The 26,585-nt window shown below is 45.8% G+C and overlaps 1 protein-coding gene across 3 annotated transcripts; it reads right to left on the bottom strand.

The window, feature by feature from the left end:
* Window positions 1–1,116: 1,116 nt before the first annotated feature.
* LOC135367266 (sodium-coupled monocarboxylate transporter 1-like) lies at window positions 1,117–26,217 on the bottom strand. Of its 3 annotated transcripts, none has more exons than XM_064600447.1 (16): window positions 26,114–26,217; window positions 14,147–14,498; window positions 7,849–7,914; window positions 7,515–7,566; window positions 7,171–7,238; window positions 6,830–6,984; window positions 6,619–6,759; window positions 6,381–6,510; window positions 6,164–6,252; window positions 5,981–6,096; window positions 5,846–5,913; window positions 5,527–5,613; window positions 5,263–5,444; window positions 4,225–4,325; window positions 3,986–4,098; window positions 1,117–3,107 (listed from the first exon to the last, which is right to left on the bottom strand). In XM_064600447.1, exons 1-16 carry the CDS (start codon window positions 26,128–26,130, stop codon window positions 2,814–2,816), a joined length of 2,031 nt encoding a protein of 676 aa, XP_064456517.1. In that variant the 5' UTR covers window positions 26,131–26,217; the 3' UTR covers window positions 1,117–2,813. The 3 variants fall into 3 exon arrangements, with proteins under 3 accessions (XP_064456517.1, XP_064456518.1, XP_064456516.1); XM_064600448.1 differs by lacking the exon at window positions 26,114–26,217 and adding an exon at window positions 21,669–21,781; XM_064600446.1 differs by lacking the exon at window positions 26,114–26,217 and adding an exon at window positions 16,572–16,659.
* Window positions 26,218–26,585: the final 368 nt, after the last annotated feature.

Below are 26,585 nucleotides of genomic sequence, written 5' to 3'. Positions count from 1 at the left end.
TATCGACACTCCAGAAGTTGTTGTCATAGCGGGAACAATTGTGGGTAATTTTCACATCGAGTGCGTTACAAACCAGTGTTACACCCGCTAACCCACAGAAAGGTCTCACAAAGAAAGTAATGCGCTGCCGCTACCAAATAAAATGCTGTTATTTTTCCTACCGTGCCCTGCCCTAGGCAACGCCGTAGACATCGAGAGCGTATATCCGTACAATATGCCTCGCATAGCCAGCATGCAGTAAAAGTATACCACTGCTTACAGCCAAGATATATTATTCAGATATGCATTTAAGACAGCGCACATAACGCATACGTTTTAATAATTTTCCCGTCAAAATGTTTCGAACACAGTTCCGAAATTTTTTGCAATAACACAAATATTCGATTGATTACGCTTAGCTTAGGAGAGTTAGTGGAATCGAGGAAGATCGTCATATCAGACTGCCTGATTAACAAGTAACTTAAAGGAATAACAAGAAAAAAATTCTGCTTCGCCGTTATCTCATTTATTTGTTTGTTTGTTTGTTTGTTTGTTTGTTTTCTCTCCGTGTCCCTCGTCTACAATATGAAAAGTAGCGGTAGTGGTAGCGGTGTCCGCCACTACCCATATTTGTAGCGGAAATACTTTATCCGTTTCCAATTTAAAATGTAGCGGAATCGGCACTCCGCTACTGAAAAAAGTAGCGGATACGGTAGCGACGCCACTATGCACAACACGGGTGCAAACATGCCTTCGTATACATACACTGTTCCTGTCTACCAAAACTACCTACTGTTCCTACCTTCTGGACTGAACCATGTCGGAGCGTACCTTGGGGCATACGGATGCAGACAGATGAAGTAGTAGTTCGGCTGGTTGGCACGTTGCCGTTATAAAGCGTCGCACGTCCAAACTTGAGGAACCAGAGAGAACGGAAACGTAGTTCTAAAACCCACGACATCCATGAGGGTTATCGGAACCACGTGTAGTTCTGATTAGGTCCCCGGGGCGGCGGTAGGGGAACTGGTGGAATCATATCGTCGTATGTCTTCTCGTCGCTTTATCATGATCGCATCTCTGTGTTTCGTACGGCTTAGGGATGAGGTTGTCGCCTTAGGACGAATGCATAGACACGAGACTGGTAGTTTGTTTTATTTTTAACACGTTGATACACGTAAGAAAACTTCCAGTTCTGCCGATTGCTATGTATGTCGTTCGTGAACGCGTCAATTCCAACTGAATTTTATTTAAATATCCCAGCTCTGTCTTGGATATTTCAATGTCTCGAATACTGCATAGCCAACCTCTACGCATATTTCATTCGCAGCTCGTTTATCACTTGTGGAGCTGTCTCCATACACAAGATCTTTTCAGCACCTCCGCACGCAGGCGAAGGACGATAAGAGTGATAAGTGACGTCATAGCAGCACTCGTGAGTTGGAACTAATAGGACTATACCTGGTGACTCCAGGGACGGAGCTAAGAAGGTATAGAAGAAAAAGGATTCAGCAAGTGTAAATCACCGTGGTCGCAAAGAACTGATGTTTGGGACCTCACATGTTGGTGCCTCACTGATGTTGTGCACCTCACTCGCAAAAAATCACGAAAAATGTCACGTACAGGTCATCCTGAGTGTACGACGAACACGCTGACCCCACGACCTTTAAGGTTTCCTCCTCGTTGCATAGTCCCTTTGCCTTTCGAGTGAGTACGCCCAAGGATCGTAACTGCCCGGACTATATAGCCCGCTTCCTCTGTTCTGACGGTCGTCTCCTCTAGACAACTGAGGATAATTCGACACTTCCAACAATAGACCTTTTTAGAAAAGCAAGCGCCACCTGTGGCACGCAAGGGTTCATGGGAACTTAGAGCGCCTTAAAGCCTTATGAGACGGCCAGAGGCGGAGGAAGAACAACAACAACAACATTCCCGGTGTGCGCAGGAGCGGCGTCAGCCGAGATACACCATAACCGTAGCAGACGACAGAGCAGTGTCCCACAAAGTTCCCATGCTGCCCTGCGCCGCGCGCTTGGTGGCGCGAGCATCTTTTTAAAATCGTCTATCCGCTCGCGGATGTCGCTGTAGCCAGCACAGCTCGTGAGACGCTGTGATTTCATTCCATTAGTTAATAATCTCGGCCCGTTTGGGGTTAGACAATTCGCACTGTTGCATTATCTTTATCAGCGACAGAGTATGGAATTTTAAGCGCTCTGAGTAGGTCCATGTTCTTCGAGACTGCCCCTCATGAGGACACCCTTGTCCAGCAAGGAAACGAGTTGTTCACAACGTTTGACGTTCATCAGCTATTGTGAATACTGGCACGACCAGCACTTTCACACAGCATGGAATTCTACGAGGACAATGCTGCAGAGTCACCTGACCGGTGCTACGGAAACTGAAGCTCAGTGTTTTGCGTCGCGGCCTAGCTTAGCTTGCAGGCCCTATTAGTAATATATTTGATTTTATGTGTGTGTGTTTGCTGTTGGGAACCTGCCCTCCCGTTCGTTCAGTTTTACAGCAGCAATAAACGAATGTCTTAAAGTATTCTATGGTCGCATACATTTTAGGTCTTTTGCCTAGCTCACTTCCGGAAGTGATTTACTTGGACGAATAGCTTTCCAACTGCGTCGTTTTTCATACAACACGACGTTGCGCAGGTGTGTCTCTGTGCGTCGTACGGGAAAGACATGGGTAATGACAGCTAGGCTTCCACGCAGATACGCAGGATGGCGAACCAGGAACTTTCCGTCGGAAAGATCACGACACCGTTAGTTGTACTTAAAGTGTTTGATGAGCGATGACCTGTACAATGATGTGGTATGAACTACGACCATCTAGCATTTCGTAGACCTATGAGAAAGCGCCGCGTTGTTCTTAAGCGCGTGACCAGGTGCACTCCAGGCCCCCGGAGACTCTTGCTCAGGACTGAGGGCTGCTACTTCGAGCCGTAGTTCGCCGTTTTGACTGCTCAGTGACGGCCTCTTCTCTGTAATCCACGCGGCTGCGGGAGCCTGGATGTCTTCTAGTTGACCGGATCCAAATTTCTCTTCGCAGAAAGCTGGGTTTTCTTTGCCGAGGTCTGACTCCGGTCGTGGAAGACGGACTAAGCTGCCTTTGCCACTTTCCTCCTGCAACCAGAAAGGTATGGTCTGAAAAATGGATAATCATCCAGAAATGATCGTGGCGCAGACATGAAGTGAAGGCTCCCTGAGTGGCTGATGACGTCATATGTAGTAAACTCTGGGCCTGATGCTTTGCCCTCACATTGTGGATAAGCTCACCCTTCTAACAGACAGAAGAAAGCCTTTGGTTCCTCATTGGAGGAAACCGCAAACAGAGAAAGAGATGATGATGATGATGATGATGATTCATGGCTTTGCGTTGAGAGACAACGATGGGCGCGTGCGACGCCACTTGGGGGGGGGGGGGGTTCGCTAACGTGCGCCGAAATGTGTCTATAAGCAACTTGTACCCTGCCACTAAGTTGCTGGCGTCCTCGGCTGGGTTAAGAGAAAAAGTAAGGGAAGGGAAGCTGTTTCAGCGCTCCATACGCTAGTACTTCGTGGCCAACGACACCACGTATTAGATCTTCTATTTGTACTGCCCGCTACAAAACTTTTGCGTGCCGAAACAGCTGTAGTTTTGTAGCTTCTGGAATAATGTCTCATGTGTTGCTGGATATTAATATTTTCCTAGATGTTGCAAACATCGAGGGACAACAGGCCACACGTTATATACAGCAATTAACCGGCATCGTACTGGCATCGACTAGCGTTTCTCCTACGTACTGTTCGCCACAAGCTGTGGCAGGACAGCAAGCGAGGATTTGGAGCGTTAAGCAGATGCTCCTTGTGGGGTTAGACAGAGACACTCCCTTTGGAGCGCACGAGTCGCGACTCAACGCACCCAATGGTTACAAAGATATGTATGTCCCGAACAGTACTCTTACCCACTGTACCCTTTGTGCTTGTTCACGGAACTGCAGTGCTTGGGCAATGAGACTTACCACGGTCGGGACCAAGAACTTGTCGTGAAGGCTGCTTGGAAGAAGAATCTTGCAGACATAGTTGTAGAGCGGATGTATCGTCCTGGGATCCACGTTCGAAGGTTTTGTGCATCCTGAATGTTCGTGTGACATCAATTAGCTTTTCTGAAGAATTCTACGACTTGTGATATTGATATATTCTACGACTTGATATTATGATTTAATATGCGTGATGACTCGTGATATCGCCGTCTACGTACCTGTCGAGAGACTGGTAACCATCCCGATGATGATAACGAGGAAGCAGCCTATCGCGCTGTACCAGACGTACGACAGACGGTACAGAACAAAGATGTCGTCACTTAAAGGAAATAAAAGAAGGAGTATTTCAATTCTGTTCCAATTTACAGAAACATATCTGCACAAAAGTAGCACTAACTGAAGCGCGCGGATATTCACGCATTCAATCGAAGCTTTGCCGTTCGTCATTTACAATATCTGTGTCTGCCCTTGGGTGTGGTACATGGTGTCACAATGGGTGTGCAAGCTCTACTATATTTTTTTTTCGGTCACACACACACATTCACAGAGACCGCCACAATCGGCCCCGAACATCATATTTCTCAAGTAAGTTAGTAGTAGCTGAGGTCAAGGGAACATAGAAGAATGGACGCAATACATATGGAAACCTAAGCCGCAAAAGGAAGGGAGTTGCCTCAGGAGCCGCCGATATTTCGAACAGAGAAGAAGAAGAAGAACAGCCTCTGTTCGAATAGAGTCACTAAATAAGCTACGCTTCAGAGTAGCGACACTGAGCCGCCATGTTGTTTCGGATGACCTCCAGCGCCATCGATTTAGCGCTCTGCTGAACTTCTGCTTCCACTTCTTCTTCCACTGCTTCCACTGCTGAACTTCACCTTCATCTATTTCTACTGCCAAAATAGAGGTGGGGCTGGAGGTCATCCGAAACAACATGGCGGCTCAGTGTCGATACTCTGAAGCGTAGCTTATTTAGTGACTCTATGTTCGGATTATCGGCGGCTGGTGTCCTGAGGCAACTCCCTTCCTACTTCTCTACAGGTTCGCTAAAGGCGCAGTTGGAACGGTTTGTGATGCTCCCTGTGCCTTTTCGTCAAGTGCCGTTCCTTAAACGTAACATACATCGTAAAAAAAAAAAACGTCGTTACTCGTTCCTTAGCGTCCTCCTGTGTATCTTTGCCATAAGCTACCACCACGTCGTGAAGTCGCATCTGTTGTACGGTTTACCTAACAGAATAGATGAATTCGAGGTATCGTACTTTCTTGAAAAGTCTTGCGGCGCAGGTGGTGTGTAAACGGTGGAATTGGTAACGTTCAGATAGATGCTGATGCAGCCTTCGACAGAGACCGGTGCCCTAGGCACCACCGGCTTGAGCACGAAGGCTCCGATGCCTATCCAGAAGCAGGCTGCCAGAGATGCTAGAGTGCCGACTGTTGCTCCCTGCGTATAGTGCGTAGGGTATAGAAATTAAAAAAAAGAGAGAGAGACACGTAAAGTATACTTTGTAGGACTTGACACTCACTATGGCGTTGGCCCACGGAAAGAACAGTCCCAAGGTGAAGACACCCAGCAGAGGACCGCCCATCATGCCAAAGATTGCTAGGGCAGCCTGTTGTGTGATAAACGCCAGTTAGTTACTTCGTAAGATATAATTCCACGAGGACTGGTAAGTTAAAACTGTCTAGAACGAACAAAAAGGAAATTCCTGAAAGGCAGCAACTTGTCCGATGCAGGACACCCTCTGTTTATCACTCCTTTCTGCTGTTCTCTCCATCTGTACACCACTAATAGACACAGTTGCTTCGCGGTGCTAATACAGACAAGTTGTAATATTGCCTTACCTGTAATACACCGCCGAGGTTCTGTGCCACGTAGACCAGTACGATTGCAATGAGACCGAAAGACATGGCTGAAAAAGAGCATGCCCCGAGTACGTTACACATTGCTGTTTTTGACAGAAAATTACAGATGCCTACCTAAACCTTTTGTCAGGTTTGTTGCAAACTTATCGCTCATGTCGGACTTGATGTATCTTTTGACGATGTCTTCCAGGACAACCGCTGCCAGAGAATTCACTCCAGAAGATACAGTGCTGCAGATAAAGGCACACAACGCTGATTGGTACTATGCGGATGTTGCTACAACAAAGGGCAGCTTACCTGAGCGCGCCACTGAATATTCCGGAAACGAACAGTCCTGGCAGTCCCGGATAAGTGCCGAGAATTTCCATGACATACAGCGGAAGAAGCTGCATACATTTATATCGGTTTATTATTCCTTTGTGTGACATAGCTGTCCAGGATCCAGAACCCGTTTTATGTATTGTCCAGGTAAGGCTCTACGGGTCAAGCACACGACAGAAACATCGAGCCCTACCTGGTCATCAGCCGTGATGTGTTTCGTAAGCTTCGGGTCGCATGTGCTGTAGTTGGCGTAGATGACCAATCCAGCCATGGAGCAGATGAGCATGAGGAACGACAAGCCGGGAAGATTCATCCATATGGCTCTGGAAGGGCGAAACGGGTGTGGGTCGCTCGCGTTTCCCAATAACAATGACTACAGATTTTTTTGGAAGTGCTGCGGAACTTGCTAAGAAAAGAGCCTAGAAACTCACATCCTCGCTTTTCTCAGCGTGGGCAGAGTGAGGTATCGCTGAACCATGGCTTGACTTGCTCCGTAGACGAATTCCCACGTGAAATAGCAGCCGAAGATGAGGCCCCACACTGTATGGCGGTCCGTGGGGTCCACATTGAAGCTGCACCATAGACACCGTAAAAAAAGCGTGACAGTACACGTAATCCACCGTAGGCCACAGTGGCACTTACTTGAAAAACTCCAAGCGCTGCCCTTCTCTGGCTTTTTCGATGACTTTACTGAAACCTCCCAGATCATAGGATCCTTTCACGGCCACCGTCAACATGGCGCCGAACATGAGAAGCACTTGGAAAACGTCAGTCCAGATGACAGCTTTTATGCCCCCCTGAAGTGAACAGCTTCTATCTCATACAATGCTAGAATCGATGCTTTAGTGTCACGTGTTCCATATAAATTTAAGGGGGGGGGGATATACGTTTGTTTCGTATATATGGGGCTTCAATGTTAAATTGTGGGTATGTTAATATTGGTGTGGTCTTGACTTGCGGAAATAACTGCTCGCCCAACTTACAACACTGGTGTAGAAGGTGCAAATGATGCCAATAGACAACACCGAAGTCCACACGCTGATACCGGTGACTGTGGAAGACAATTTAACAAAAATTAAACACGTGCGCGTCTACAGTAAAATAAGGCAAAGCGTAACCCGTTCGTTAATGTTTTTTAGGAAAACTGCAACAACAAATTCAAACTGAACACATTCGAAAATCGTGGAAGGACAAGGTCATTCCCAGTTGTTCGTTTCGGAGTTACGCATCGTTGTGAGTTAGTTGTTAGTTATGATTGGAAGATCCCCATGAAAAGTCGGAAAACATCAGAAAGAAATATTCAGATGAAAATCCTACAATGACGTACCTTGTGACAGTGCTAAGGAAGGCGCGTACAACACAATGGCCATGTAGACTATCTGCATGATGAAATAAACGGCCAGATGAGACACTGAGCAATGACATGGATGAGCTATCCATTAAGACGGCGGCTTTGAAAGTTTCTGCAGTTTGTTGCGTCTGCAGTATCACTCATCGAATGGGACGTACACTTTCAAGCTCGCGTACTTTACGTCCTCACTAACAAACGCTATTCGGAAAGCATATTATGTCGGTTTCATTATTTCGCACAATGAAGCTTCGACACTGAGCTAACAAAGAGCTAAAAATGCTGAGCTGAGCTGAGCTACAAAAGCACTCACCATTTGTAGCAAGAAGGTTAAGGTGCCAATGACGCGTACAACGTGGTGGAAACGAATTTCCAGGTACTGAAACGAAAAGACAGTAGTTAGAAGTGAAGCGAGCCTGTTCCTGTTAAGAACCAGCAACTTAACATATAGCAATTTCAACCTTCTGCTGTGTTTCCTGTTCGTCTGACGAAAACCCGTTTTTCTGTACCACAAACGTTGTTTTACTTTAGATGCGTACATTTTCTGATCTGGGGGCTTAATCGCTTCATCGTCGTTACGGTCGTTACAAGCTAACGAGTGGCGGGAAATTCAAAAAGGTGGGCACGTGACACATTGCGCGTGACGTGTACCACGGCCTTCACGTATCGCGCGAAGAGCGTAGTGCACGTGTTTTATCACGTGGCCACCTTTTTAAATTTCCCGCCCGGCCTTTTTTGAATTTCGCGCCACTCGTTAGCTTGTAACGACCGTAACGACGATGAAGCGATTAAGCCCCCTGGCGTTCTAATTCCGTGTTAGCGCCGCGAAGCAACTGTGGCTGTAAGCGGCGTACAGTCATTGGCATATGAAGAGAGGACAGCAGGGACGAGTGGGGACACGAGGGTTTGCGTACTGGGCCGACTTCAGAGGGAACTGTGCCGATGTTCGTCCGGAAGATTTGCCGGACAACCCAGGGAAAACCTGGGACAGCACAGCCGCTGTCGGGATTCGAACCCGCGGTCTCGAAGTGGAAGGCGATCATCCTATGACCGCTACGGCACGCGAGCTAGTTTAGGTGCGTAGTATATGTGTACGTTTTTTTTTTTTTTTTATGGTGTGGTTGTACAACGAAGCGAAATTGTGCCTATGACGGTGTACCGACATGCATATATAAGGAGAGGACGGCAGAAAGGAGAGGGAAGCAGGGACGTTAGTACCGTACCTGGGTAGTAATGTCATTACTGTAATGAAATTACGGAAATGAGTTAATTTTTCTGGTAATTTGTAATGTAATGCGTTACTTTTGACATTATGTAATTTGTAATGTTTGTAATGTAATTTAATTACATTTGGGCAGTAATTTTAATGACATTACTCATTACTTTTTACGAGAGAATCGAGTCTGTGTTCTGCGTTGGCACGGCAGAGAGAGAGTTGGCAACTGGCGAGTTAATAGAATTCCAACGCCCACAATGAATTTCCGCATCCTCAATATCGTTACGAATAAGCTCGCAGTAATGACTTTGTAATGTCATTACTTTTTCGTAGTAATTGTAATGTAATTTTATCACATTTCAATTGCAGTGATGAGTAATGTAATTTAATTAAATTCTAACTGGAGTAATGAGTAACGTAATTTAATTACATTTCAGAAGTAATTTACCCAGGTATGTTTTGTACCAGCGGCAACACTCAGCCGCGCAGCTGGAACGGAACCGTCGCGTGTAAGATCGATCCTTACTTCTTTTTTTTTTTTTTTCTTAATCAGGGTCATCTACCTACGCGTTTATTTTCTGTTATTTTCGTGAAGTACACACATCATTACTTCAGTTCCACTTCACGCGGTTCACCGGACCCAGCGACTTGTCAAGCGTGAATATGGCCAGTGGCGATCTCTGTCTGCAACCATTAGTGACCTTCATTAATCACCTCGACGTCCCATTTGCGAACGTCTTAATGACCCATCTTCTCGTCTAACCCATGCTTTCTTGGACGCGATATGACAGGAAGCCCCGCAGCGTTCTGCTCACTGCGGTGGTCGTCGCGGTCGTTACGAATGCCCTTCTGAACTATTGCATCCCTTGATGTTTTTCAAAGTGTACCCGGTTTACCTCTGATCACTGTGAGAAGGCCGAACCCGTTCTCGGAGACACGGGCACGTTACGGACACCTAAAAGAGAGAAGAGTTCTACCAAGGTAGCCTCCTGTTGTCATATTAACCGTGTATTCAACACGTGCGACATTCCCCGCAGAAGCTGAAGACGCGAAAAACGTCATAGCTTTCTGTGCGCGAGCGCACAACGTCAAGTGTTCACGTACTCTGCTAACTGTGGGTAATATCCTGCAACGCAGTCACAAGATATTCTGTAGCAGACGACAAGAGAGACGCTGACGGTGTCGTCTGCGAAGTGTCGTCTGCTAAGTGCGCAGTACGGCACTCCCGATATTCTGCTCCGTGCGAATGCTCACATAACACGGGACGGAACTTCTGTCTCTGTAAGCAGTGTGTTTGCTTTTTCTTCCACTAGAATCTTCCGTGAGGATGTCGCTGCTGTGAATACACGGTTACTGGCATCTTGTTTTACTAGGTCGTTATTCCGTGTCAGCGCCGCGAAGCAGCTGTGGCTATGAGCTGCGTACAGACGTCGACAGATGGAGAGTCCACAGCGGTTGGGGGGTTAGTGTGCGTCCTGGGCCGACTTCGTAAGGATCTGTGCCGACATTCGCATGGAAAGTCTGCCCGAGAACCCAGGGAAACTTCAGACGGTAGTAAGGTTCGAATCCACAACCTCCCATTCTTCAGCGACAAATTCGATTTGTAGTAAGCTGGGGCTTGATCGTCAGCAGCAATTGGCCTTGTCAGCACAAATTGTTGCAGTGACATTGCACAAATATTGTCATAAATATTGATGTTATGTTGCTAATGACCGCCATCGTTTTGCTTCAACAAGGTTATGGAAACAACATTGCAAAAATGTGGGTCGCGTCGCTCAGTGAAATACTTCTGACAGTCGATGAGAATGTACTGGACGGTACTTGGAGTACTTGTGGCGAAAGTATGGGGTGAATGCGACGTTCAGACGAAGTCGACGGACGATAGACGTAAGGGTCCGACGAAGGGTAGACGGCATTATGAAGGACAGTGTTAGATCTACTGAGTGGAGGAGGGATCCTTCCGGGATGTCTTGACGCCATTGATGGGCGGCCTTTGCTGACGCAAGAGCCGACGGGTAAGATCGGCTATCCCCTTTTGGCAAAATGATGGAGATCGTATGTCGACGGCGGTGGGTTCTGCAGATATTAAATTTGCCTCTTCTATCGCTACAATATCTAATATTGCAGCGGGAAGTCCGTGCAGTGTGTACATTTAGGCGCATGAAACGATAGCTTAATAACACATGTTAACCTCCGCGGAAACGGTTGTCGGGCCGACAGAAAAGTGGCACACACGGCTATGTAGGACAACCACGTGCGACGGCACTGCTGTGTTGAAGTCTGCCCTTTTCTTTTCTTTTTTTATGCGTTCGTTGCGTATGGCTTCCATTTTGATTATTATTAAGTAGGCTGCTATTAAAGTGTGGAAGAAGAAGTATAGATTAGGACAAATATAAGATTCACTGAGCCCATGCGATGCCCTCGTGCTTTGGAGGAGTTAGCTACCATGAAAGAAGTGATAAAAGAAGGAAGTCACTGAAAAGGTTAGCCAGCTGCAGGACTCCAGCAAAGAACATCAATTCCCTTCATGTTTAGCTACGATGTTGCGAAGAAGCGCCGCATGATTTACACTGCAGGCAAAATACGTCCCTTCGTGCTGATGAGAATATATATCGGCAAGCCTATCGGTTGCCTATCACGTGTGACCACAATCAACTTCTGTGGTGATTTTGCCACGAGCAACCGCCAGAGAGCAAAGATACAAAAATGACGGGTGGACGGCATCACTGCGTTCAAAACTTTTCTTTTTTTTTTGCTACACCACGTGACCAGATCACGCGCTATTGGTTGGACGCTACTGCGACGTTTTAGGATATCACTTTGTATGACAGGCGGATTCCTCGGCGTACGAATACGACCAAATATAGTCCGTGCAGGTGCATCAAGTTGTGTCTTTGAGGTCACATCAGGAACCGAATACTTTCATTCTGTGATGCACTGAACGCGATTGTGGGTCAAAGTGTTGTTGGAACGCTCTGGGGTATTCTCAGTCACGCAGGCCCACCATGTCAAGGTCCGCGACGACAGACAAACCTCATACAGCGAGCACCATTGTTGTCGAGACATTATCACTCTACTGCCGTTTGGTGCAGATGTGTAAACATAGATTCAATGGCGACGCCGGGAAGGACACTTTAATGTGGTAGTCTCGATCACTCTTCTGTTGTTCCGGCTCAATGCATTCGTCCTCCTGAGGTCAATTTTGAATAATCCTTGCTGTTAGTCGTTTCCGCGCAAAATAACTACCGTTCGGGATTCGCAGATATTCCAAGGTCTACCGAGAAAGCATTAATTATTGAGGGGAGCGGGGAACAACCTTGAGCTTGAGACACAAAGCGAACTTCTACCCTCACGGACAATTCGCTCGCTTTTTTTTCTTTTTTTAGATCTTCAAAAACAGAACGCAACACCCACAAAATCCAGGTCATTTCCTTTAGAAAAGTTATACATACTCGGTAAAATAAATTAGAGAGTCGTCAGCATGTTAAACATCCGTCCGTTTTATGTACCAGAATCCATGTATTGTCTGTAGCCGTTTTGGTTTCATTTTCACTTTGGCGGCAACCGAAAGTGTACTGGAGATAAATGAGAGAGTATGGCAAACTCAGTCTTCTGAAAAGCACGAATCTGGGCGACAACAGGACAAACAGCAATTGCTCTAGTTGTTGTCCCTCTAGATAGACTATTCTACAAGTGATACGCGGAAGGTAAAAATAATGTCGCCGGTGACTTCTCCTTCTTCAGTACAAGGCCAAGGTGCAGCCTTCCGCAACGAACTCCATCCACGGTCCAACCACGGTGACGTCGCTCATGATCTTTGTTGTCTCGCAAAGCAAAGCGACAAATTTTGTCACGTCCTTTTCTCGACACCAGAAGGAACGGCGAGAGCCGTCACAAGCCCAACAATGCAAACCTCCCTTTCTCATCGCCGTCTGGCAGAATCCTCAAGAACAACAACGGAGGGTATTTCCCGTCGCGTAAGACCCGCGTTCAACTTTGCCTCGACATTATTATGCCCAGCCATGGAGTACCTTGTAACTGATGAAAAGCAAAAGTTGCGGTGCGAGGTTTCCGCATGGCAATTCCGGTTTCACCGCTGAGGTTTTTCGCCGTTCGATGCAAGCGAAGACACGTGCGAGCTTTTGAAGGTCGCACCGCGTGGCATCCAGACTGACAGAAGCGCATGCTTCAGTTGTCATCTGTTAAGCCTGGTCCGCACTATTGCGTTTCAATACGACCGTCCGTCCGTCCGTCCGTGTCTCTGTTTGACAGATGCATGGTTTTCAAATTCACATATGCACTTTTGCGACGGTAGTTTACGAGAAACAACTTACAGCCGACTATGTGAAGTGAAGTAAGAGAAGATATGAGCGCGCGGGCGGCACGGTTACCGGGGCAACGACCGGCATTTCTTGCGTCGCTCTGTCAAAAAAATTGAACTTTGCGAACGTATGCGTCCATCGCTTTCGAAGGGGGCTTTTGTCGGTTTGCAGACGGACGCAACGGTGACGAAAGCGTTGAAACGCATTAGAGCGGATCAGGCTTTAGATGTTATGTGCTAGCGCAGGTATGCTGCTTTCGCAGGCATACATGCCATATACTGTTCGCCTAAACCTTATACACCGCCTGCATCCTATCTCTGCTCGTGACGGCCGCGCGCACAGCTCGTCAGCGACGGTGGCAGCGTATCCAGCTAATCACGATCTAACGTTACAAAAAAAAGATAAAAGAAAAATCTAAATTAAAACCAAATCTAAATAAAAACCCCACCCTCCCTACCCTCTGTGCGCACGGCTCTGCACGAAGTTACTGCGTTCGCAGAAGTGACCGATTCATATTCTGATAATTATACAGTAAGAGGGAGAGAGAAAGAGAGAGGGGGGAGGGAAGCTGCTTGTATGGAGTGTGTGTATATGAAAATGTTTTGCGTGACACTCAGCAAGAACCAAAGTTCCAAGCGTAAATGCGACATTGTCTAACATTGTTGACATTGTCATTGTTGTTGCATGTTATATACAACATGGCAGTTGCTCAGTAGAGCGTTTCACATGAGCCGTGCGGTGAGTGATTGTCAGTCGCATTGGTTGCAGTGCGTCTGACATTGCGATGGTGCTGAGGGTAACATTCCCTTCAGTTTGACACCAGCTCGCTCGCTTTTACTCTTGTGTTCATCATTGCAAATGTTGTAAGGTCAGGAGTTTCTTCCTGGAAACCATGTCACCATGTTTCTTTGCCACAGATACGTAACGTAGAGTTTATGTGGCTGTTATGTTATGTGGCTGTGGCTGTGGGTGTTAGGTGGCTGACGTCACAAAATGCTGCCGCCTCCACGCTTTTCTGTTCCCTGTCTTTCGTTCCTGTTCCATGTCTACACTTCATGTTCATGATCACTTACCTCGTACATGCTGGTCAGTTGCAGGTTGTAGAAGACCGGCAGGTAGAGATACGCCGCCGCGGGAATGACAAGGCAGTAAGCGAACAGGATGACGATGTACTGGGTGCCGTAGATGTACATTTCGGAAGCAGTTCCGAGAAGAGTGATGGCAGACATGAAGCTGGCCAGAATGGACAGCGCCACGGGGACTACGCCCATACTTCGGTTACCCATCAGGAACTCCGCCGTGGTAGACTGCTTGCTGCCACTGAAGGCGTAATAGATGCCGATGGCAGCAGACACGCACAGCATTCCGGAGAACACTACGTAGTCCCATACCGTGAAACGGTTGGACAAGGTCTCCATGTCGTATCTGCGATTAAGCAATATAATGTGAGATATAGTGGTTACTCAACGGTGTGAGTAGCACTTATGTACTTCTCCTTAAAAAAAAAAATAACATAAAGGAAGCAGAGAGTGGTACAAGTAGCGCAGTACAAGTAGCATTGAACTCATGGTACAGTTCAGGGCAACCTTAATAATAACACTGGAAAAAAATCGGTTTCATTTTTCAGCCCCATAACAGCCACCCTTGCGCCACTGGGGGAATGTTAAGTGAACAAAATTCCTGCGTTAAAGTAACATAATAATTTTGTTCAATTAAGATTTCCTCGTGGTCCAAGAATCGCGCTCGGGAACAAGACCACTTTTTTTTTCTGTGTTATGATTAAGGGTGTCCGGAGCTGTACAAGTAAGTGGCACAGATGACATGGTGTAAGTGGCGTGGTACAAGGGGCTGCATGTCGCACTTCATAGTACAAGCGGCATGTCGCAAGTGGGACGGTGCATGTGGAGGCATGGTACTAATTGTTAGTACGTACCATGTCCAATGTGCCAAACAAATGTACCAGTTGTTAGTACCAGTTAGACCCATCATTCCCGCTGGATGTCCTCTACTGAGATAACATCCAACGTGTATGGAAAACGATTTTTATTGTTCTTTTGTTGCGGCTTTATTGCTGTTAGTTTGACAGGGGCTGAAAAGTTTTTCTTTTTTAATTCTTTAAGCAAACAATTTGCATGGTTTGTTTCTACAACCCTGTATTGCGATAACGCTTGATGTGAACGGAAGGTTGTGACTTGTGGGTGCTTTGTTACGGCCATCTTATCCATTTCCCAAGCACTGGTGCTATAGAGACTTTTGTCCTGGTGATGAAGAATACGTGCTTTTACGATTACACAGGATACCGGTGTACGTGCAACGTGAGCTGTTTAAGCCACTGATAAGAAATATCCGCCTCCTGTCTCCTATTTCTCTGATATTTTTGACCTTTTTATCGCTGTATTGAATGTCAGAAAAACAGAAAATTCTCTCATGACACAGATGTGAGCTTGGTGCTTGGAACAACAACAAATACACTGATGCTGCTGCACTTGAACTTGGTGCTTGGAGATCGAGATTGTTGCTTCACAAATGTGGGTCGTGCTACTTCATAACCGGGGGGGGGGGGGTATACATTTATTAAAAGGAAAGGTGCTCCATAACACTTAAATGTACCGTATTGTATTCAATATTTTTTGTTCATGCACCCAGCATTCGCAGCCGTACTTGACGAAGAGCGCGATGTTGGTGTCTACATGCGCACATTGTTGTATGCACAATTTTAAATTTTGATTTTCTATAAAACCATGAGCGTGACTGGGACGAAATTTAATGACGTTAGAGTCCTGAGGGCTTATGCCACTGAATGAACTCATCTTATGAGACATTGTAGTGGACGAACCAATTAAACGTAGAAAAGCAAACAACACGATCCTCACAACGCCCAGTTGCGTACTTCAACATGTGAGTGACTTTCAGCAATGTCCCCCGTTTCCTATAGCGTGTCTTGGTACGTTGAAGAGAGGGTAGCTAGCGTGGTCTAATTGGTAGCATCCCTGACTGGCAACCAGAGGGTGTAGGTTCGAATCCCACTGCTGGTGCCTTTTCTTCAACCTGCCATCATTCGAATTAATCATTTTATAAGATTGCGCCGCAACTGCTTCGGGGTACCACCAAGGCTTTACCTTTAAGTTCAATCACCCTGAGTTAAACGATAAACGAAGGACTTAGAAAAAAGGTAGGAATGTGAAGAAAAAAATGAAATAAAAATAAAAGAAACGCAAGAGTGAAACTACTGTGGCAAGAGTGTGCAATACTTTAAAGTAACGAAGATTCAAACAGTTTTGGATTGGTTGATGCAAAGTGTGCGAAAGAGTACCTTGGTACACATCATGACAAAAATGATATTGGCTCGCTAAACCTTCACTCAGTCAATCTTCAGTCATTTTGTTCCTATTACTTTAAGAGGTGCTTTGGTTGCTTTGTGTCTTCTGAGACTCAACGTGACGCACGTACAGGAAAGTTACTACGAACTAACTCTAAACCGAAACCGAAACTACTCACTCCTTTATAGCCTCCATGCTGTGCGCTAGCTGACGTCTGCTACTCCCTCCTGTCGTCTGCTTCCCGCGGCACCGAAACGCTTACTGCTTCTCCTCTCGCAACTGACAAAGGATAATAAACGGTGACGTTGCTCGTGACGTAGCTCCTGATGTGTGTGTGTCTTGTGACGTAGAGCAAAGGGAGTGGGAATGTTGGACGTGTAGGAATTTGCAGCATTAGCGAGGAGCGCCGTTGTGTTCCCAATACGCGCTGCCAGCTATACGTCTGCCTCACACATACGTGACGCTGCAAGGATTCTGGTATACAATGCGTTTTAGACATCACCAGCTTTCAAAACAGCGCAGGGCTGCGGTTTTCGCGGAAGAGTCTGTAGGAATAATATTACAGTGCACGAATCTGTCATATTGCATGTACTGTCCATATCCATGTACTGTACATGTCCTATAGTACTCTCGTGACTGTTGGTCAAGGTCTTGCTGGGGATTCGTGTAAGGGCAAGTGAATGTGCAAAATGGCGCTGCTCTTTTTTTTTTTTTTTTTTTTTTTGAGGTGGAGTGCAAACACGTGTCGCGCGGTAACTTTGACGCCGAGGAGTTCGGATGATTTAATCATACTTAGAACTATGGCTGCAAGCTAGTTTGCTTCAATTTCTCTGCATTATTTTTTCTTTCTTTCATTTTTTTTTACATTGCCTGCTAAGGTAATTAAAGCACGGTATTTCTACCGCTGGTAAATGAATCATCAATGATGATGCAATGCCCAAAACCGTGTAAAAATTTTCAGCTTCCACATTTGTTGCGGTAAGCCATGCAAAATTAACGGCGGATCTTTCTAATTCGCTGTCAATACTTCATTCCGCCGTCTATTTGAGCTGACGGGGCATAGACGATATTCAAGTTCACACCAGCTTACTTGTCCTCTTCTACTATGTGCTTCTAAATTAACTCTAGAAGGCACATTTAGCAGTGAACAAACTGGTGCATGTTGTGCTTCGAAATTTTAAAAGAAGCAGCGATATAAATATCGTCACAAAGTTTCGACTGCTACGAAACTATGTAAGCCGCCATATATACACGAGGCTTAAGGTGGCATATAAGTAATTGGAGTTGACAGCGGGCTTTTAATTTTCGTTATTTATCTTCCATCACCACCACCACCATATATTTATCTACAAGGGACTGGACCAAATAACTATTGTCACATGTATTTTTAGCATAGTGTAACGCACACGCCTTGTTTTTATTCAATTTTCGTTTTATTTCAAGGAGCGTACTGTACATATCAGTACCGGTGCTTTCGGATAGGAAAAGTATCGCGATGTCATCATTCCAAGTAATTCTTTAACTTGCACTGCACAAAAGTGATACAACTCGACGAAGTTGTTCAAATGATAAGTACAGGTTGGCGAAGAATCTCGAATAGCTTTTGAAAAACCAACTGCAAAGCCTTGAGACTTTTAGTGCTGCTTTCGATAAGCTGTTACAACAGAAAGTTAAGGAATTTTTGGTGTTCCAACCTGAGTTTGTAAACAAGAGGGTGCACCTGCGCATGCAGCAGACGTCGCTGGTGTGCAAGAGGGGGTAGGAAACCGCGTATGTGTACGGCGTATTTGCCGTTTATGTACCGCGGAGCATATGCAATAGCAACAACATTTTGTGGCATGCCTATAATAACGACCGAAAACACTGTATGACTCGATGATCGCGCAATTTTTGCCCACCAAAACAGGACAGCAGCGCCGCCGCATCGCTATGACGTCACTGGACCGCTCGACGCTGACTGGTGGTTTGGCTGGGACTGAGGACTTAATAAACCTACTTTGTTCTTTGGCTACAGGAGTCCGTCCACTGCTTCAATCGTTTTACTTCTTGTACTGTTCTACTAAGTAGAAGCTGTTGAGGAATTACTTATAAATAGTTTTTTTAAATATTAATATTCTAATATTTAAAATATTTTCATTTTAAATATTTTAATTAATAATTTAAATATTAAATAGGGTCTTTTTCTGGGTTAAACCCGCCCCGAATTCCAATCGCGTATTACGTTGTATCGATTTAGCTGCAACCTGTGCGCACGTCCGATGAAAATATTATCCGAGTGCAACAATAAACTATGCGAAGTACATTTACTATTACATCATGTAGTGTTTGGGACTATAAATCGCGAGGAATGCATGTTTGATCAATACGTATACCTCAGTACTACGGCCCGCTTGCCGGATATAAAGAAAAAAGTAACCCTATAACACTCGACTATATACCCCGAATTTCATATTTCAAAATAGTACCCGATTCCTCCCCCCCCCCTAGAATCCAGGAAAGACATTTAATCCGAAAAAGTCAGACCCTAGTTATAATGGCATTTCAGGATGAAAAAAAAACACCATTTGTCAAAGTACTTCATGGTTTTTGTAGAGCTCTGACGCAAGCGCCCCCATGCAACCATGTGGCAGTTGTTACAGGGCTAAGTTGTTCTTCTGAACAATCTCCACACTTTCAGTGCAGTCGACTGAAGTATGCGTGGGAGTCTGAGGAACTTGCCAGTCCATATCACTAAATGATAGGCGAATTCCCGTCCATTACAACCACCTGCGTAACCTTCTCAGGGTACTTTCCCGTCCGTATAAGCGTGTTACTGCTTCACTGCTCGCTTGTAAACGGAAGACCCATATATCAGCGGGGAACATTTCCTGCAATGGGTTCTCCCCCAAGATTTCGTGCGAGGACTTTTAGCTTTCACTCAGTTTCTTGCTTACACCCTACTTTGATGTTCAACCTTACTTTTCAATTCATGTTCGTTTTTATAGGTTACTTAAACATTACGCACCTAACGAACAGTAGCGTCACCTAGCTTCACCAACTTCACCTACTTCTAGCTTCACCAACTAGTACCACGTGCTAGTACTATGTTCTCTCTCTCCTTGTGGCATGAAACGCTCCAAGCAGTTTCGCCTGCCTCTTATCTCCAAGTGTTTTCGCTATAGTATGAAGTTGCTACCTAGCACGTATCCTCTTCTTGTGCTCTCTCTATCCTTATGGCATGAAAGGCTGCAATCGGTTCTGCTTTATCTCTAACTGTTTGTATGTAGTTGCAATGTGCACCCATCCTCAAGTGCTAACGGTGTTACATATCAGTACCTTTCAAGCGCTATATATCCTACTCCTCTGCTGAGTTCCTCAGCTTATCATGTGATCAGAATAAAAGAACAGATGAAGGTCAGACGTACTTGCCCAGTCATCAATTGTCGCAAAAATGAAATACCCACATGGTATCTTTATCGCACGTATACCTTCCTAAGCAGCACAATGCACTGAAATTCGAGTGCAATAGAGGTGGACGGGTAGGTGGCAGACCTTGAACATACTCGTGAAACTAGATAACATTGATAAGACACCTACCGTCCACCCCTATTGCACTCGACTTTCACCACATTGTGCTGCTTGGGTTAGCCCTCGAACGATATCGCATATGCACGGCATATACCAACTTGCGATAAGGTAATCATGAAATATTTCGCCGTGCCTGGCAGCAATGGTGGCAGTGACCTGGTTAGTGTGATGAAATCATCGACAGACGAATATCGTGGATGATACGGATCATGGAATGCCGTTGAATGATACATTCCGTCTTCACCAACAGGGGAAGCGCGTCAGCCGTAAGGAGAACTAAACTTGGACCCGCATCCCAGCCATACCCTGAACGACATCGCTCTCTGTACCTTGATTTGTTCAAAATACCAGTGGATACGCCTTTTTGTGACATATCTTGGACTTCTAAAGAACGGATATAACTAGAGGGGCGTAGTGATCGAGACTGTGTCAAAGGCGCCCTCAACGAAATCAGTTCATCTCGTCTCAAGTACTAAGCTGACGTTGCGCTCATGATGCTTTATGTGTGCCCGTTACAAGATGCGTCTTATGTAACGAGCGAGATACTCGCGACTTTCGCATACCCGAGATACCCGAGATAGCGCAACGATCGTCCCGTATCAGTAAATTCATTTCCATGGCTAGACAGCACCGATCGACTGTTTAGCAGGTCTATTGTTTGCAGATATCATAATGGTTTAAAGATCACTGGCAAGAACTGATAGGTTGGTACTAATTTTACCATACGAAGCACATTTAAAGGGGCTTTACTTCCGACTTTAGGATCAGAAAAGCCGTTGTGAATCACGCGTGTGTGAATAGTGTTCTTCATTTCAAAAGTCTCCACTTGAGAGAATTCGAGAATATTTTAAGTCGACCTTCAAAGCTTTCGGGAGATCACAAGTGGCGCTTTCTTCAAAGAGAAAACGGAACATCGCTTGTTGCTGTCTACAAAGGGGAGCAAAAAGTGCTAACTAAGTGAACATGCGTAAATATATGTACGTATAATTCACATGCACACTTACGGGAACGAGAGCTTGGGGCACAAAGCATGTGTACAAGACAGGAAGGCCCAACGATCCAGTGAAGGTAGTCCGGAGCAAAAGCCTTCAGGTCGGGAGATGCCGATATTTGGAACATTGTTCTTCTACCGTACTTCTATACTTTCCAGTGGAAGAGAAAATTCTCTGTTCGGAATATCGGCGGTTCCCGACCTGAAGGCTTTCGCGCTCGTGTGTGTACAAGAGGTGGGTCCAGGATCGAGTTCAGGCGGTCCCACACAGAGGATGGTTCGTATAAGGTGTCACCATATGAATATGATTGATTGATTGAAAAATAAAAAGTATGCAGATGTCAGATCCGACAAATTAGGAATATGAAATGGTTTATGGTTGAATCGTTAATACTTGGGTTGAATACAGGTTGGATAGTAACAATCCAGGAGAAAAATCTGGTGGGTCCAGGATCGATTCCTCGCGCCAGAACACACTGTATTCACGGCTCGTAACTCGCAGCCAACATTGAACAGTATCCGCACCGGTAAAAACCGAAAATTTTCAACGCAACACGAAAAAAAAAAAAAACGAAGCCTCTCATTGAAATTAACACGAAAATTTTTCAGTGTAAGCCCCGTACAGTTTTTCTGACTTTCATACTCGCTTACACAGTAGTGTTGAGCGTTGTTTACATTAAAAGAGTAAATATAAACAACGTGTAACTGGAACCTTACCTTGATAGTCGAATGCAGTATAAAAGCCCGAGGCTTTCAAACAAAGAAATCGAACACCAAGCAGCACGTCATACACCTTTGAAAACAAGTGCCTCTTTGCATTCCTGGCTACCTGGCTTCTCTTTTCAAAATAGAGTAATGCATATTGCTTTAGGTAATGCATGTACAGTGGAAAGAGTACCCTGCCCCCATGACGTTAAACGTCGCCTTGTCCAATCAGGAATCGACTTGAGCGAGGGGATCGTGTCGAGGATGTTGCGCGTCGAGTGATTTCATGTAGTCGGTTAATGGAACGCTCTCCGTCCTAGTCTCTTCCTAGTTAACTGGTTTCGCTGGAGACGGAGAATCATCACCTTGCGTCATGTCTGTGTTGAATGTCTTGCGGAAAAGTTAGTCAAAACGAAAGCAGAGTAACCCAGAACTGTGTCAAATATCAATTATTAAATAACTAGACGGGCAACGTTACAGCTTTTACTTGATGAGGAAGAAGTCTCGGATTAGAAACCTCCCGATATTCTGTTCGGAATAGTCTTATAATCCGGAGTAGAACTTTACGTAAGGTCCTCCTTACCATGGTTTCAACTCGTTTTTTTTTCTTCTTCTTTTGTTGTTAACACAGTGCTTAGACATTATACTCTAGAATGCACAATACATATGTATCATATCAGAATTTCACTTGCGCACTTGCTTGTCACAGTGTGGCCCATGATGCCCTTCCGTCATGAAATCGCAGCTCCACAAGTACATAATCTGAAAGTCTCTATCGTGGACCCTAAGTCGTGTGGAATCGAATATTGTTTGGGAACCCCCCGTTCAGCTCTACATTTATATCCACATTCCCGAGATATTTCTATTGAAGTGCGCACTTTTTTCGTTCGCAAAAAATACCGGTCGCCCCTCGCCACAGCCGGGAGCGCATTGCAGGGAAGACGCCCCACAGGAATGCGGCGGAGAAAAGGAAATTTACGTTTCGGAAATTCCGATTAACAGCAAAGTGGCATGGAATTCGAGCAGTGTGTAACTCGAATCTGTATAGGAGCACCGTTGGAAGAACATCAGAAGAAGATGGAGGAGGAGAGGTAGGCAGGAATAAGGTACGTACGACATGGTTCGGTAAATAAGCGAGCAAAGTAGCGAATTTTTTCCTACTTTGTCCGGATGATTTTATTAGACATGGGAGCAGGTAATAGGTGTATTTTCCCGTGCTGCGCCTATTCTTGTTCTAATCTAACCTTTACCCTGATGGCGCCCGTCAACCACCGCGTGATTTTAGTGATAATGCCCCAGATTAATGCGCAGAAATAAGACACACAGAAAGTTAAAGTACAACACCAGCTGTTCGTGTGCATAGCTATTGCTGAACAGATCCGCTCGTCAGCGTGGAATAGCGTAAAACGTGCTTCCTATATCAGCGTATTTCGATTATACGAGCGAAGCGCCTTCTTTGAATTATGATTAAAAGCTTTCTCGTATTTATAAACAGAGACGCGTACGTTTCCACTTAGTTTCTACGCACGAGTGTAACGTAAAACCGGGGAAAACAGCTGCGCACGCTTCCAGCGTAATGAGTAACATCGCACTGTACCAGGAAGACATCCGAGCAGGGTGTCTATGCGCAATTACGCGTGAGTACAAGGAGGGAGGAGATCCAGGTAGAGGAGTTCAGATCCGGGAGCGAGTGTTTATGGAACTCAAGAGCTCGTCGCAGAAGACATATTTTACAGACAGCTACGTCAGAAAGGAAAGGACCTGCACTGACAGACTGGTGCAGGAAACCACATGTTGGCCACATTGGCCACATGTGGTTGGCCACATTGGCCACATGTGGTTGGCCACAGTTGGCCACATTGTATTGTACGGAAAATGAGGTTTTCATGTTACGGAGTTCAAAGCCGTCAATTTCCATAGATAGCTTGGCTTTTTCGACGACTGCCGTATATTTCAATGAGGCTCGTGCAGATGACGTCACGCGCATCCTTTGAGCGCCTTTGAGCCACGTGACTCGGGAAAACATGGGGATGCGTGACAGGCGCCATACTGCGGGGCCGAATGGGCCAACAGCGTGTGTTTTTACAATATGCGCTCGTAATTGCATGCACACTGCAACAGCTCGCGGCACGCCCTCCTACAGTAACTCCGGTGGGGCAATATGTTTTCCCGAGTCACGTGACCAAACGTGACGTCACTGCACAAGCCTATACTTCTTCTTCCACACCCACCTGAACTGCCAGGCATGCAGTCGCAAGTGGATGTAGCTATAGTTTCGAAAAATACCAGGCTGCTCAAGTGTCTCCCGTCACACAGGTCTCGCACGAAATTGTTTTTTTTTTTTTTTTTCATTGCCTACAATAGAGGTTCTCTCAATGGTCCACAGTCCATTGAAGCGTAGGTTGTCGTTATCGAAACGGGGAAAGCCGCACTAGAAATTTCTCGCTGCACGCAACCGGTACAGATGAGTGATTTCCTAAAGGGTGGTAAGGCGCCAAATTTGTTCACGATGCATTGTGCGTATAAGGCTGTAATACAAGCTTACATCTCACGGACGCAGCTGTATATACGCTACATGTGCATGTTGTACAATGTTGATAAGAATCTTGGGCAAAATTGCACGCGCAGGCCATTGCACGGGACAAAGCAAACGCGTGGGATTACATCTCGAGAGCAACATCACCCGAATGGAAACACAATGGAAAATCACGTATTGTAAATATTATCATTTAAAAATGCCCTCAAATTTCACGAAGCAGAAAAAAAATTGTCTGATTATCGGGGGAAGCGTCGGTGACAGCACCGAAGGACGTTCGGACTATATGACAGACAGTTCTCGTGACAAATAGTTTTCGATGGCCGCGTGCCATGCATATGAGAATAGATCTATCGTGTAAACGGCCGGTTCCGGAAGTCGAACCGGAATCACTTCCCTGTCCCGGCACGGAAAACTGTAGCTTAAAGCGTTCTTCATCGCTATACAGTATATTCCACGTTCGCCTATAACGAATTCCACACGCAGGAATTGCGATATTTCGAACTTGTATTCACAGCGGCTTTGCATCCTCCAAGACATTCCACCGTGTGATGTTACTTATAATTCATGATCTATGAAACAACTGGAAGTCTGTACATGCATGTTCCCTGTGAAACCTTTACAGCACACCGTCGCGGAGGAACCGTCACGGTCGGGAGAATGGTGACAGCGAACTCGCCGATTTGGGGCCACCGACAAAATGTACGAGGCCATAAAAATGACGCGCGCTGCACAACAAGATGGATAGCTTACATTCACGGAAGTCGCGAATTAAAATACGCCAGGGAAACAAGTCGGGAAAGCGAGGCCTCTGAAACCTGAATGTTTCGTGCGCTTTATCTGCAAAACAGCAGCTAGAAATTAATTTCTGTACATTTATTATTTTCATTACGCGTATATGTTTATTATAATAACCTGTTGTTTTGCTGTTAACACCGCGATGCCGCTATGGCTGTGAGCGGAGGACAGATGAAGAGAGGACAGCAGGAAGACAACGCCATCTAGACTAAACAACTTCTGGTTGCTAATCGAGGAGACGTAGCCAATGAGAGTCCTGTCGATCACAACGACGCTTTCAGCGGCCGTAACCATGAAAACGGGACGCCCGACTGTACTGTACGCAACACTACCATACGTATAGTACACGTATACCTAGTCTGCTACCTCCAGGAAACAGGACTCGCCCAATAACCAGGACCCTGAGTTTAGTTGCTTACGGGACGTCTCGCCAGTAGTATAGCAGTGACCGATCAACTCAACTTTCGACAGCCATCATTTCGTCACCGCATATCACATCATCCCATCTCCAAGATTTATATATATATATATATATATAAGTACAGAAAAGGTAAAGAAGGGATTCAGAAGCCTTGAGGGAGAGTTTAAAAAATTTATTACAACTAGTTACGGGAGAGAACTAAGGTTTATTTACATGTTACAGGGGTCGACGTTTCGGCGACAGCGTCGCCTTCCACAGGACTAAAGGGGATTGTAGTGGGTCATCGCTTATCCTGGACCTAGGGTCAAAATGACCCACTACAACCTGACCCTGACCCTGACCCTTTTTGACCCTAGGTCCAGGATAAGCGATGACCCACTACAATCCCCTTTAGTCCTGTGGAAGGCGACGCTGTCGCCGAAACGTCGACCCCTGTAACATGTAAATAAACCTTAGTTCTCTCCCGTAACTAGTTGTAATAAATTTTTTAAACTCTCCCTCAAGGCTTCTGAATCCCTTCTTTACCTTTTCTGTACTTATATACTTACGTGTCCATCCGTACCCCCTGAATCATCAGCATATATATATATATATATATATATAAAAGCGAGAACATTACCGCCGTGCGGAGGCCGCGCCCGTCTTTGCAAATGTGGTTCTCAGACCACACTGCGCGATACGTGTGTCTGGTTAAACGCTTACCTATAGTTATCCATCATCCGCAAAACTTGACGACATGACGGGAGTTACTGGGCGGGATGATGCAGGCTAATCACGAATGGCAGGTGATAAACATTGCGACGAGCGTCGTATCCAGGGCGCGGAGACGTGCCCAAGTGGAAGCGGACGTCCGTCCATCACACGTAACCAATGCTTGTCTGTCTAAACGCTAGCAGGAACAGCACAGGCACAGAGGTGGTCATGTCCATGGACCGGTATCGAGGCACACATGGTACACACGTCTGCATTGTCTGTATGCGAACAGGTCCAATTCCTTTGACTGTGGGGACAGCAGTTGAATAGTGGCAGTTGAAGAAAAGGAGACAACGGAACACATAGCGTGGACTGATGCACCGGTGCAGGCTCTCTGAGTCGTCACCGTATCGCATGGATCACCGTTCACACCTGCAGGCCTTCACATCGGCAGCTGTACCAACACAGGTTTGATGTCAAC

Source organism: Ornithodoros turicata, chromosome 8 (assembly GCF_037126465.1).
Source record: "Ornithodoros turicata isolate Travis chromosome 8, ASM3712646v1, whole genome shotgun sequence".
In the NCBI taxonomy this organism is placed as follows: domain Eukaryota; kingdom Metazoa; phylum Arthropoda; class Arachnida; order Ixodida; family Argasidae; genus Ornithodoros; species Ornithodoros turicata.
This window is presented reverse-complemented; position numbering and strand designations above follow the sequence as displayed.